Consider the following 13,422-nt stretch of genomic DNA (forward strand, 5'->3'; position numbering starts at 1 on the left):
GGATACTGTGGGGTTATTTTTGTTGTTCCACAGTAATATTTCAATAAACGTATTATTATCTTATGTGGTTTATTAGTATAATATATATATATATATATATATACATAATGCTAGAATGATTACTGATTATTTACATAGTCAATAAATGACAATGTTAACTTGAAAACTAAATTATTTTTGCCAGTTACAGACCTGTTGTAGTGTTTCTTAGAACCACGACCTGACTTATTAAATTGTCGTAAATCATGTACAGCCAGCAAGAGTTAAGATTGAACGAAACGTCACGAGATATGATTGTGATGTCACTTTGCGCTGTTCTACTTGTTATAAATAACGGCAACTGACGAGGGTAGCTCACTTGGTGGCGACCCATTGATTCAGCCAATACGCTTGGATTCAAAGCACACACACACACATATATATATATTGAAAGATTGCGTGAGCACGAGGTTAGCACACCTTCCGTAACCCCACAGATCGTGGTAAATTATGGGTTCTCGACTCCGGAAAGTGGTCATCCTGTTTGGACTCTTTTTTCTACCTGTTAAAGGTGCTGTCTGGAATCCTGGTAAGTATTTGTTTTATATCTGTAGTGCAGGTGTTACATTTTGCTAAGTCTAAATAGGTTTGATTAACTGTGTGATTTGTCACGTAAGTTTTAGTGCACATGTATTCTTCCATCAGCTGGTCTTAGCATTTAATTCTTAAACATTATTAACCGAACTCTGTTCTTCTGAAATTGGAATTCATTCAGCCAGAAATCTAACTTAAAATGTTTTCGAAGAGCAGCCCTACATTTTTGTTATACATTCCGGATAAACCTCGATAAAGGAATAAAAGACAAAATAAAACACATTTCATAACAAAAGTTTGTTTATTAGGTGTATAATGTGCGAATTCCACTTCAGCTTACATTATCATATTAACAATATTATAACTGTTGAAGAAGATAACAAGAGTTTACCCCTGATGAAGAAAGTTATACCTTTCGAAAGGTTAAAGGATTTTGTAATTGTGTTATCTCTCTCTTTTTAATAAGAATAATATAATATTGAATTTTTAAGGTCCGGTTTAAACACGTAATTCTTTCTAAAGGAATAAATTCAGTACTATTATGAAATGTATTTATATTATACGTGGTCTTAAAAAGTGTTTATTACATTTGAACAGAAGTCTGGCTTCTAACGTTTAGTGGTTTTCATAACATGTAACCACATTCGGACTCAGCTAGCCCCCACCACTGAGGCAGAATACAATGTCTGCAGATTTATAATACTAGAAACAGAGCACAGACACACCTTTGTGTAGCGTTTTGCTTAAATAAATAAATAAAATAGACTCAGGTAGACCTTTCATAGTGGTGGGCTCTGTATAATACTTTTAGTTATTTATACTCATTGCAATAAGCCTAATATTTTCAATTTGCTCTTGTTTTGGGTAAGCCCATTAAAAAATGATGAACTGAATGATACATTAGCCTTCGCATTTATTGTTGTTATCTTAAACAGCTTGTCTGCCAGATAATTTAGAACAATGTATTAATAGTATTAATACTACAAATTATTTTAATCCTATGTAAGTAGAAATTACTGTTTTATAGAATGATAAAGTCAACAATGCCTTGTTTTTCACTATTACACCAAACTGTTTAGTGTAAGTTCAAAACATGTTGCTATTAGGACGAAGACATAAACATTGAAAACTGTACGAAAGTGATGTTTATTACATTTCCAATTATAACTACTTCACTTTTAATAGACGTAATTTAAAATAATAAAAAATAGATAATCAGGCCTAAATTTCATAACGTTAGAATGTTACCGTGAGGATATAAGTGTAATTAATTTCTTATATTTTAATGAATGTTTATTGTGGCTGTTATAGATTTCAGTGTTTAAAGTTTAATATATATTAAAATAAAATCAATTGAGGAAAATTCAATATAAACGTAAAATTTAATAGTTGTAAAAATGATGTATATTGGAAAACTATTTGTTACACTGATACTTGAAAGTAAAAAGCTTGACTTTTTACTTCATCCATTATCATATTATGCTCGAAGAAAATGTAGTCTAAATAACATGTAATTATTGAACCTAAGACAAACATTCTTGTGAAATTCTAAAATTATATTATTTTCTTACAGTCTTCTGGACTAAAATTAAAAGTTCAGCTTTATTTCATTATTATACACCATAAGGAAATGTTTGTCTTTTGAAATTACCAGAATCGGTAAAGTTGATGGTTCCATTTCTGTCTCATTATTATACACCATAAGGAAATGTTTGTCTTTTGAAATTACCAGAATCGGTAAAGTTAATGGTTCCATTTCTGTCTCATTATTTTACACCAAAAGCGAACTTCGTGTTTTGTGATTTCTAGAACGACTAATTTTTTTAATGTGTGGTAAACATATGGTTAACCAGTAACCACTAGATAATCCCAAATTCTAAACTGTCTCTGTTGAAAACCACTAATAATTCAAACTAAATATTGTAAAACGTAAACCGAATAAAACTCATTGAGAGGCTGACTGACACAATTATAAATATGTGTTTTTTCATGTTTCATTAACACATTTTTAGTGACTCTGTTACAGACTTTACTCAATTCATATCTCTTTAAAATATAACATATCAAATACAAGGTAGTTTGACCCTATACTTTTATCAACAAGTTACTGTTTTGTGTTGTTAAGTATTATACCTTAGGTCTCAAAAGTGTGTAATATTTTACGAGTGTTATTAACAGAAGGTTTAACTCAGTCCCTATTGATACTTTTAATACGCACAAACTGAACGAAAATGTGTACTTACATTACCTGTGTGTAACAAATTTATTATGTTAACTTCTTGACATATTTACTGAAACAGCAGCACGAGGAAACATCTCCAATAAAGGCAAAAATAATCGCTGAAATTTTCCAACATCGAAAACTGAGTAAATCAAAAAATACATTAATTCAAAAATCAGTAATCATTTCGTCACGTGCTTTAATTACTGCAATGTAAATACTTATAATGTGCTGTACCATATGCATTACCGGCTCAGCACAGGAGTGCGCCACTGTCTTTCCCTCATCTATATTCTTCATATACGAGTAGTGTTTTCAACATCTTGTTGCTGAGTATCTTCCAAAACGATTATCAATAGAGGTCCCGCTAAACAGCATTTTCCACTCGATTAGAGGGGAATATTTTTGGAAACGCGTCCAAGTACGGCGAGAACTAAAAATTACAATCAATATGTTTGGAATTCCCTGTTTAAAAGTCAAGTCATTATATAAACCAGAAGAAACTTATTATTATCTTGATGGGTAGGAAACATCGGCTTGTACTAAATCCATAATGATGAGAGAATGCCTTATCAGATTTAAGCAGAAGTAACTTTAACGTGTTTGTTGTTTTTTTTTATAAATGTGTTTCCACATTAAATGCGAGTCGAACAGAAGGATTTAGCTACTCTGCTTTTCTTCACATGTTTTAACTTCTATACCACAAATCGCAAAGCATTCAAAGTTGGATGAAGAGCTAATCAATAATTATTTTCTTTTATTCGATATACCCCCAGTAGCACAACGATATGTTTGCGGACTTAAAACGCTAGAAACCGGGTTTCGATACCCGTGTTGGGCAGAGCACAGGTAGTTTTGTACTCAAAGTAAGAAACAGACCATTTTAATTATTACGGTGTCACATTTTTGTCCATTTTAATTATTACGGTGTCACATTTTTGTTTCTCTAAATGTCATGAGCCAACGTTGATAGGTTGCTCTTCTTTGTTTTGTATACTATAAGCCATATAAGGCTCGGCCTGGCCAGGTGGTTTGGGCGTTCGACTCGTAATCCTGGGGTTGCGGGTTCGAATCCCCATCACACTAAACATGATCGCCATTTTAGTGGAATTAACATTCCAACCATATGTTTCTTTCTTATTTTAGTTTGTTTCTTAAGATTTTAAAAATTAAAAATCTGTTCTGCGAGGAACAAAGTTGATTTCTTAAACATGTTAAGAACAAGTGATAAGTAAATCAAAACTTTGTTGTTAGTATATTTAAATAACACTGGTTAAGTCTGTTCTCTGAAATAATAGCAGATTTTTTAAATATATTATACACACATTCAGAACATAAAGACTCTATCTGAATAAGAGCAAGTCTGTTTCACATGTTAAGAATAAACGCTTAGTGAAACGATCTTATAACACAATAGCAGATTTGTTTAATATATTTGGCCCTTACCTTTATCACATTTTCGTCTATGAAGGTGAGCATGTTGAATGATCAGTCATTCAGATTTCAAATAACTTTGGTCCTTACTTTTATCATATGTTCGTCTATGAGGGTAAGCATGTTGAATGATCAGTCATTTAGATTTAAAATTACTTTGGCCCTTACCTTTATTACAGGTTCCTTTATAAAGGTAAGCATGTTGAATGATCATTCCTATAGATTTCAAATTACTTTCGTCCGGCATGGCCAGGTGATTAAGGCACTCGACTCCTAATCCGAGGGTTGCGGGTTCGACTCCCTGTCACACCAAACATGCTTATCCTTTCAGCCGTAAGGCGTTATAAGGTAACGGTCAATCCCAATATTCGTTGATAGAAAAGTAGCTTAGGACTTGGCGATGGGTGATGATGAAAAGTAACTTTCTAGTATTATACTGCAAAAATAGGAACGGCTAGCGCAGATAGCCCTAAAACAGCTTTGCGCGAAATTTAAAATAAATATATTAATTCCTATTTGCACAAAGTGGTGGTTGACTTAATAATTATGTCTTCCAGTATCTATAACATCATAAAAACAATTATTTTTTTAACTGTTTTGGGCAGTACACTTAATTTGTGAGAAATATTTTTTGGGTTAAACATTATTCTGCATTTGGTTTTAGGTATTTAACGACACTTTTGCTTAAACTTTTACGAACATGGAACCTTACGTAATAATGTAAAAAAAAAGTTTTAAGTAATAGCATAATTAAACATAACATAGTTTCGTATTATCATATGAACATAAATCAAATCTTACTTATATTATTATTATATTATTATAAATGAGGTTTGTATTTTACCTTATACGTATCATGATTACAATGCTAAGTATTGGGTGTGTATCGAGTTAAAGCTTTATTTGCTCTTGGCTTTCCAAATGCTATATACGTGTAAATGAAAGTAAAATAAAAGAATTTCAATTGACTCATGTAAGTGACATTTTCGCTTATCTTCGGACTAATATAGTTTCTTTGAGTTTTGAGAATTTTCAACAGTTCCAAATGGATTGTTTTCTTGAGGCATTCTGCACTGATAAGTGCGGTAGATCGTTCTAGACAAGTGATTTTAACAAATATATTTAGATTGCTTTCCGAAATTCATCGGACAATTGGTTCTGACTCTCGCAAGAAGACATGACAGAATGAATTCACGTTCACGTTAAAACAAATACCATGTACGTAAAAATCTCTGATGGAAATAAATAAAATATATATAACCTTTTTACTACGAAAATAGAACATTATTTTAAAACTCTTCGTCTCGAAGAAATAAACGTTTGTGTAAATTAATGACATAAACTTCCATGCCTGTTTTCTTCGTAAAATACAGAACGATAAATTAGAACTTCAATACTTCAAAAATAGAGAGTGGTAATTCCTTTTGAGCAATCTGTGTTGTTAAAACGCTGTTTTCTTCTGTGTGAGTGTGTTAAGGCGTGCGACTCGTAATCTGAGGGTCGCAGGTTCGCATCCTCGTCGCGCCAAACATGATCGCCCTTTCAGCCGTGGGGGCGTTATAACGTGACGGTCAATCCCACTATTCGTTGGTAAAAGAGTAGCCCAAGAGTTGGCGGTGGGTGGTGATGACTAGCTGCCTTCCCTCTAGTCTTACACTGCTAAATTAGGGACGGCTAGCACAGATAGCCCTCGAGTAGCTCTGTGCGAAATAAAAAAAAACACAAACAAACAACCAATCTTCTGTGTGATAACAATTACATTAAAGTTACAGATTGAAGATCAGTCAACAACAGGTAAAAGAGTCAGACACGTTGTATGATGGAGTATTTTCATTAAATGTAGATTTCAAGAAAGCTTGTTTGTTTTTGTGTTTTGAATTTCGTTCAAAGCTACACGAGGGCTATTTGCGCTAGCTCTCCCTAATTTTGCAGTGTAAGACTAGAGGGAAGGTAACTTGTCATCAACTCCCATCGCCAGCTCTAAAGCTACTTTTTTATCATCGAATGGTCGGATTGACCGTCACGTTATAACGTCACCAAGGCTGGAAGGGCGCGCATGTTTGGTGTGACGGGGATTTGAACCCGCGACCCTTGGATTACGAGTCGAGTGCCTCAACCACCTGACCATGTCGGGCCTTTAAAGAAAGCTGTGAGCTTGTATATGAACAAAGAAAAATTTTACATCAAATAAAATTACGAAGTTTCTCACGCATCCCAAGATATGATGATCCCGTTCTAATGTAATCCTGTAATTCGTAATTCAGTACTTCAATGTTAAAGTGACGATTTATGCTTTATACATCTATGGCATTTATCTAACTTTCAAAACGTTTGCGTGATAATTATTCTTGTATAAAACACTATATTTTTTATCTAATTATCTAAAGGCCTGACAAGGCCTGGTGGGTTAAGGCGTTCGACTCGTAATCTGAGAGTCGCGGATTCGAATCCTCGTCGCACCAAACATGCTCTCCTTTCAGCCGTGGGGGCGTTATAATGTGACGGTCAATCTCACTATTCATTGGTAAAAGAATAGCCCAAGAGTTGGCGGCGGATGGTGATAACTAACTGTCTTCCCTATAGTCTTACATTGTTAAATTAGGGACGGCTAGGACAGATAGCCCTCGTGTAGCTTTGCGCGAAATTAAAAAAAAAAATCTAATTATCTAAACACTAGAGCATGGTGGTTAGTGCAAAGGGATTATACGACGCTTGTTTTTAATTGTCCGGTATAAACTTTTAATGTTTATATTTATCTTTAAATTTATATTGCTAAATTTAGAGTCACCGTTTTAATTTTTTTTTTTAAATCCAAAGGTTGAATGAATTATTTTATTTGTTCTAAATGTTCATCTTCAAATATAAAGGTTAAACATTATTTTTTAATGTTATATTTGTGAAAGTTCATGTATTTTATTACTTTATTACGAACCCAAATAATATAGGTTGGTGGAAAAAAATCGATGGGTGCTTCCTAACTCTGCTAACTTTTAAAATATGACACCCTGATAACGAAGGGTGCATGACCTGAAATATGGCATATTGGTCTCTAGTTTAATATCAAAAACAACTACTCACCTCATGGTGTTCACATTGTTTGTAGTGTTTACGAAGAACACAGGCAGACAAAATACTTAAAAATTTGAATCGCGAAATATTCAAACATAATTTAAACATTTCTTAATAATTACAAAAAAATACTTTTTAATTCCTTAGAATTAGCTTAAGCAACCAATGTCAGAAAAAGTTACGATACAAATCGAGTAGTAAAAACACAACTATCATGATGTATAATAATATCTCTCTATAGCCGATTATTCAATAAAACTTTTGATTTTGAAAACGTTTGTTTGTTTGTTTGTTTTTTAATTTCGCGCAAAGCTACACAAGAGCTATCTGCGCTAGCCGTCCCTAATTTAGCAATGTAAGACTAGAGAGAAGGCAGCTAGTCATCACAACCCAACGCTAACTCTTGGGCTACTCTTTTACCAACGAATAGTGGGATTGATCGTAACATTATAACGACCCCACGGCTGAAAAGACGAGCATGTTTGGTGCGACGGGGACTCGAACCCCTTAAAACTCGTCTTAAAATAGTTATGTAGGCCTTTAACTATTATAAATTCTATCTATAAAAGCATGACAACACCTACAAAAGACTCATTAAATCATCTTATCAACAGGATAAGAAATACAGGAATGTTTTGATAGTTAAATTAATTTGAAGAAAAATAGAAAGTTTATGTTTTGATAACTATTAAATTTTTTGACCAGATCGTAAAAGAAAGAAAAATGTTGAATGTATAAGAAAATCCAACCCATAAAAGACTTTAAACACCCTGGTGAAAAGACTTGTGCTCTTTCTCACTAGCTGGCTTTACTGATAGAAATGTCGATCAGTATCTGATTTGCATGTTTGTTTGTTTTGAAATTTCGCGCAAAGCTACACGAGGGCTATCTGCGTTAGCCGTCCATGATTTAGCAGTGTAAGGCTAGAGACAAGGCAGCTAGTCATCACCACCCACCGCCTACTCTTGGGCTACTCTTTTACCAACGATTAGTGGGATTGACCATCACTTTATAACGTCTCCACAGCTGAAAGGGCGAGCATGTTTAGTGCGATGGGGATTCCAACCCGCCACCCTCAGATTACAAGTCGAACACCTTAACCATCCTGGCCATGCCGGGCCCTTTAGAAACGTAAGACATGGGTCAGGTTTTGTTTCTTATAAAAAAAAACATATATTGTTTTAGCTTATAAAGATTAAATGTCTTTTATGTACTAAATATTTCCCTTGTCTGTCTTTTTATCTGAAACATATTAATATTTCTTTTTCGCTAAATAATAATAGTATTATTATTCTGAAAACTGTATGAATAGCGTAGTTTTTCTTAAATACGTTCTATGCTGAAATCATTAAAGAGCTATCTTACGAGTAACTGTCTTTCTGTCAGTCTTGGTAGACTTAATATTCCATATAAATTTTTGCAAGTAATGTATGCGTTTATTATGTCATGATGAATAATAAATGTCTACATGTGGCTACATATTTCAATGTGCGACAGTTTTTACTTTTGTATTAGACTGATATAGAATATTTCTGTCGATTAAACAATTTCAGACTGTATATATTCTGTAAGCTTGAAGTGTCTTTTCCTTTGTTTATCACCTATTGTGTTCATTCAGTGAGGAGTAGTATTTCCAGATAGGCTGTTTTATTTCCGGTCTGACACTTGGAGGTTAAATTGTATGTTAAACACATGAGTCCAAACAAATTACATGGCGTAACGAAATGGCTTCGATAATCGCTCGAGAGAGGATACGAATCTGAGACGAGCGTGTGGGTGCGGTCCGGTAGTGCTGAGGGATTCGACACGAGCTGGCCACCACACCTAAAAGTTACGTTAGTCGGTCTGTAGATTGACGCGCGTGTCCATTAATAGTCCAATGCTTCATAATTGTCAGTAACTTAGTCTACGCTTGCGTTTCATTGAGCGGTTCGGATCAGGAAAGAAAAGTTTAATATTTAATTTTGAATTATTTTTCGTATGTTCAATATGACGAAGTAATTACTGTTTTTTTTTTCTATACAAACACACATTCGTATATAACATGGGTATATCTGACTCTTTTTCTTTCAATATATTTTATTCAAGTTTTAAGACACACTACCTTAAAACACGTTTAAAATACCCTTCATTGCAACCCTACTGCTCCTGATATTCTCACTTAAGGGTCTTTTGTCATTTAAGGTGAACAGAAATGCAGCAAATGCAACTAAGGTTAACAAACTTTTACTAATTACAATTAATGTTCAAAAAGAGACTCGTATGAAGTCTGCACCAGTCATGACCATAAGAACGATAAGTCTGCACCAGTCATGACCATAAGAACGATAAGTCTGCACCAGTCATGGCCATAAGAACGATAAGTCTGCACCATTCATGACCATAAGAACGATAAGTCTGCACCAGTCATGACCATAAGAACGATTAAAATTATTTTTAAAAGCTGTTCCAACATTTTAATAAACCCCTAGGAAAATAATATTTATCTTAATGTTCTAATTATCTGTTAAATAATCTGTATTTGTGAAGTGTTCTACCAGGTCAAATTCATAAATTATACTAATCAGTTCGATTCAGTGGTGCTATAAACTTCTTGCACGTAAAGTCTAGTATGGAAAGGTGTGCATAACAGTAATTCAGTTAACATAAAAAAAAATTATCCTTGGAATCCAGTAATGTACTTTTTTAAAGTGGCCTGTTTGTTTGTGTTTTCCGCAAACCTTCGCATGAGGTTACTTGTGCTCTGTACACCATGGAGAATTAATCTCTAGACATTAGCGTTGTAAGACCTTAAACCTTTAACCCTGGCCCGCTGGAGGAAAGTAGACAGTTTTTAAAGAACAATATTAACATAACTTTAAATTATTCATTTATTTTTGTTAATTCTAAAATTTTGATAATACAAAATGCATCTTCTATTAGGACTGATTAATGTGATTACAAAACGTCGTTTCTGGATAGAGCGCCAGTAACCATTCGTTTTGAAAGAATCTTCAACCAAATCAAGCTTAGCGGACGAATATTTGGGACAGGAACAAACCAAATGTTCCACATTTGATGCTATCAAGAAATAAACGTACGCTTATTGTACGACCTAGCGTTAGAGTTAGGCCTCTTTTATGTTGGCAAGCTTTTAATATGTTAATGTGTTTTATTATGCTGGTGGTGGGTGGTGATGACTAGCTGCCTTCTCTGTAGTTTTACCCTTGTATATTAGGGGCGGCTAGCGCAGATAGACCTCGTGTAGCTTCGCGCGAAATTAAAACAAACAAACTTACTATTGGCCATCAGAGTTTCTTGAGAAAACACAAAAACGAAAACTGAGCCTTAAACTTGTACATGCAATCGTTAAAGCAAAATCAGTCGAAACACAAGTTGAAAAACTAATGACGTCAATCGAAACATCAAAACCGAGTCAGTAAAGTCATTTAATTTTTTGTTGCCTTAGAATTCATCAAACGAATCAAACCTAAAAGGTCACAGATCAAGAGAGGCGAGGAGCAAAAGTTAATCTTGACCATAAAGATGACCTCCGGATTTTATCGGCACTCTAATTTTTAGCACTCAACGTAAGTTACGTTATCTTTGTAATTCGTGACGACTTTACTCTATATTTTAGTGAGTTTCCATAAGCTCTCTTTATCAAACAACGATTATAGGCTTAATAACGAATCATTTGTATTTCAGATTATATGACTGACCATCACATTTGTTATTTGCATAAGTACGAGCTGAGAAACGTGACTGCAGTAATTTTATAACTGTGATTTGCCTTGTTAAATCACAGTTAAATCATAGTTAAAAATATAAATTTTACTCACATTTCAATTGTTCTATGTTGTTATTTAATACTGGCCACCATAGCTTTCATTTCATTTGTTGGTATGGAGTTTGACAGCATTTGTGACCTATGCCAACTGGTCTGTAAATCTCACGAATTCATTTGATGTAATCTCGTTTCAACAGTAAACAATTTCCTCTAACACTACGTTTTTTTTGTGAATCATGTAATAGTTAGGACAGATCGGAAATGAAAAGTTAAGCATAGTTTTTATTGTTTTTCTAGAAAAAATCTAACATCACGTGACGTAAAAAATTGTGGAATGAGAAGGAAATAGGTTAATCCCAAACTCATTTAAGATAATTATTGTCAAACTAAATGTTTATCCAAATATAACAACCGTATGACATTAATAAATACATCCAGCGACTACAGTTTACAGTGTGTTCTGAGACAATTGTTTGTTTGTTTTGGAATTTCGCACAAAGCTACTCGAGGGCTATCTGTGCTAGCCGTCCCTAATTTAGCAGTGTAAGACAAGAGGGAAGGCAGCTAGTCATCACCACCCACCGCCAACTCTTGGGCTACTCTTTTACCAACGAATAGTGGGATTGCCCGTCACATTATAACGCCCCCACGGCTGGGAGGGCGAGCATGTTTGGCGCGACGCGGATGCGAACCCGCGAGCCTCAGATTACGAGTCGCACGCCTTAACGCGCTTGGCCATGCCGGGCCTGAAGGAGATAAGGAGAAAATGTTATAGAAAGATAACACAAACACACATACGAAGGAGAAGACGATAACTGTAGCTAACTGAAAACGTTGAACAATAGATATGTCAACTGGGAGAAATTTGTTTACCGGTTAAATTCAGAAAATAATAGTTTATGAACATTAGTCATTAAAATCGTCAAATCCAGGGGTGCTGCTCATCATTTCCGTCAAGCTTAACAAATGGGTTATTGAGGTGGTTAAAAACATACCACAGCTATTAAGAGGTATTCGTTATTTCAAGCGACATCAACATGACCAATCATCATTTACCCTATAACCAATCTCAACCAAACTTTGTGGGATGATAGTTTGGAACAGTAGGCACGTTAATAGTTTGGAACACGTTAATGTGGGCTTAGGACCTTCCCATCCTCATTAGGACTGTTATTTAGCATTTACTATACTTGAGGTAAATTAATGTAATTACAGTCATAGGAGACGACAAGACATTATTCACACACAAAAAAAACTTTATTAATTTTCTTTATAACGCGCCAATAACCGTCAATTAATTAATCGCATGAAGAGAAAATAAACACATGTAGTTTTGATCCCACAGTATTTCAACATTACCTCAAAGTGGTCGCACGTTACTTTCCGCTGAAAAATTAATTGTAAGAAAATGGTATACGATTTGTGTTTATATCAGTAGTGTTATTTTGTAGTTACCAAAGCAGTCAATTATGTGAAGTGCACACTAAAACTACACCCATTTTTAAATGTGCCAAAATAAGCAAACGAGTTTTGAAGTCATTGTATTCACGGAAAACAAAAATAACTAAAAACATAAAATACAAGAAAAAATGCACGAATCTGAGAAGATAAGAAAATAATAACTGAAAAAAGAACTGATAAGCCAGCTGGAACCACTACCACCTCTTAACGTACTTCTGCAGGGAAACCATAAAGAATCTAAAACATCCAAACCAATATCTACATACATCAAGCACCAAAAATATTTCTGTCCGTCTGTTTGTCTGTACATCAGCTAACTACTCCTAGGTCGCTGCATCTATCTCAAGAAACTTTGTAGGATGATAATTTGGTTCAGGGAGAATGCTAATAGAGGTTTTCAAACCTCTCGTCTCCCCATTACTGCTGCTGTTGAGCGTTTATTATCTTTGACGTAAGTTAATATTAACTACATTCATAGATGAAGTTATAAAAGAAAGTAATAAATGTGTTATAACACAACATACACGCAGTGTGAGGAGGGGCAAAACCATCGTTTTATACATCTCAGAGAGTACGTTAAGTGCTTTGTACGAATTAATGTGATGATAAAATGACCTCCAATATTGCAGTAAGACGTAATCTCAGCTGAAGTTTTTACTCAAGCAAACACTATAAGATTGATATGAAGAGCCGTTTCTTAAGCTATATCCACTTACTACTTTGACCCCGAAAACACTTATGCTAGCAAAACATTTTAGAAGGCTTATAACAGCTGATGCTAAAAGTGGGTAATAGAAACCACACCTAACACACTACTTTGGCCGCTAGTTCTTCCTTCAAAATCACCCTGACTATCACACAGTTTATACCATATCTTAAACCTTTGGTGTGGTCG

At 34.4% G+C, this 13,422-nt stretch overlaps 1 protein-coding gene across 1 annotated transcript in view; it reads left to right on the forward strand.

The window, feature by feature from the left end:
• Positions 1–371: 371 nt before the first annotated feature.
• LOC143249707 (lachesin-like) overlaps positions 372–13,422 on the forward strand; it is a 152,762-nt gene continuing 139,711 nt past the window's right edge. Inside the window, exon 1 of the mRNA XM_076500019.1 lies at positions 372–568. Coding sequence (XP_076356134.1) covers positions 490–568 — 79 coding nt within the window. The 5' untranslated portion in view covers positions 372–489. The remainder of the gene's footprint in view (positions 569–13,422) is intronic.

This window comes from Tachypleus tridentatus, chromosome 4, assembly GCF_004210375.1.
Source record: "Tachypleus tridentatus isolate NWPU-2018 chromosome 4, ASM421037v1, whole genome shotgun sequence".
NCBI classification, from domain to species: Eukaryota; Metazoa; Arthropoda; class Merostomata; order Xiphosura; family Limulidae; genus Tachypleus; species Tachypleus tridentatus.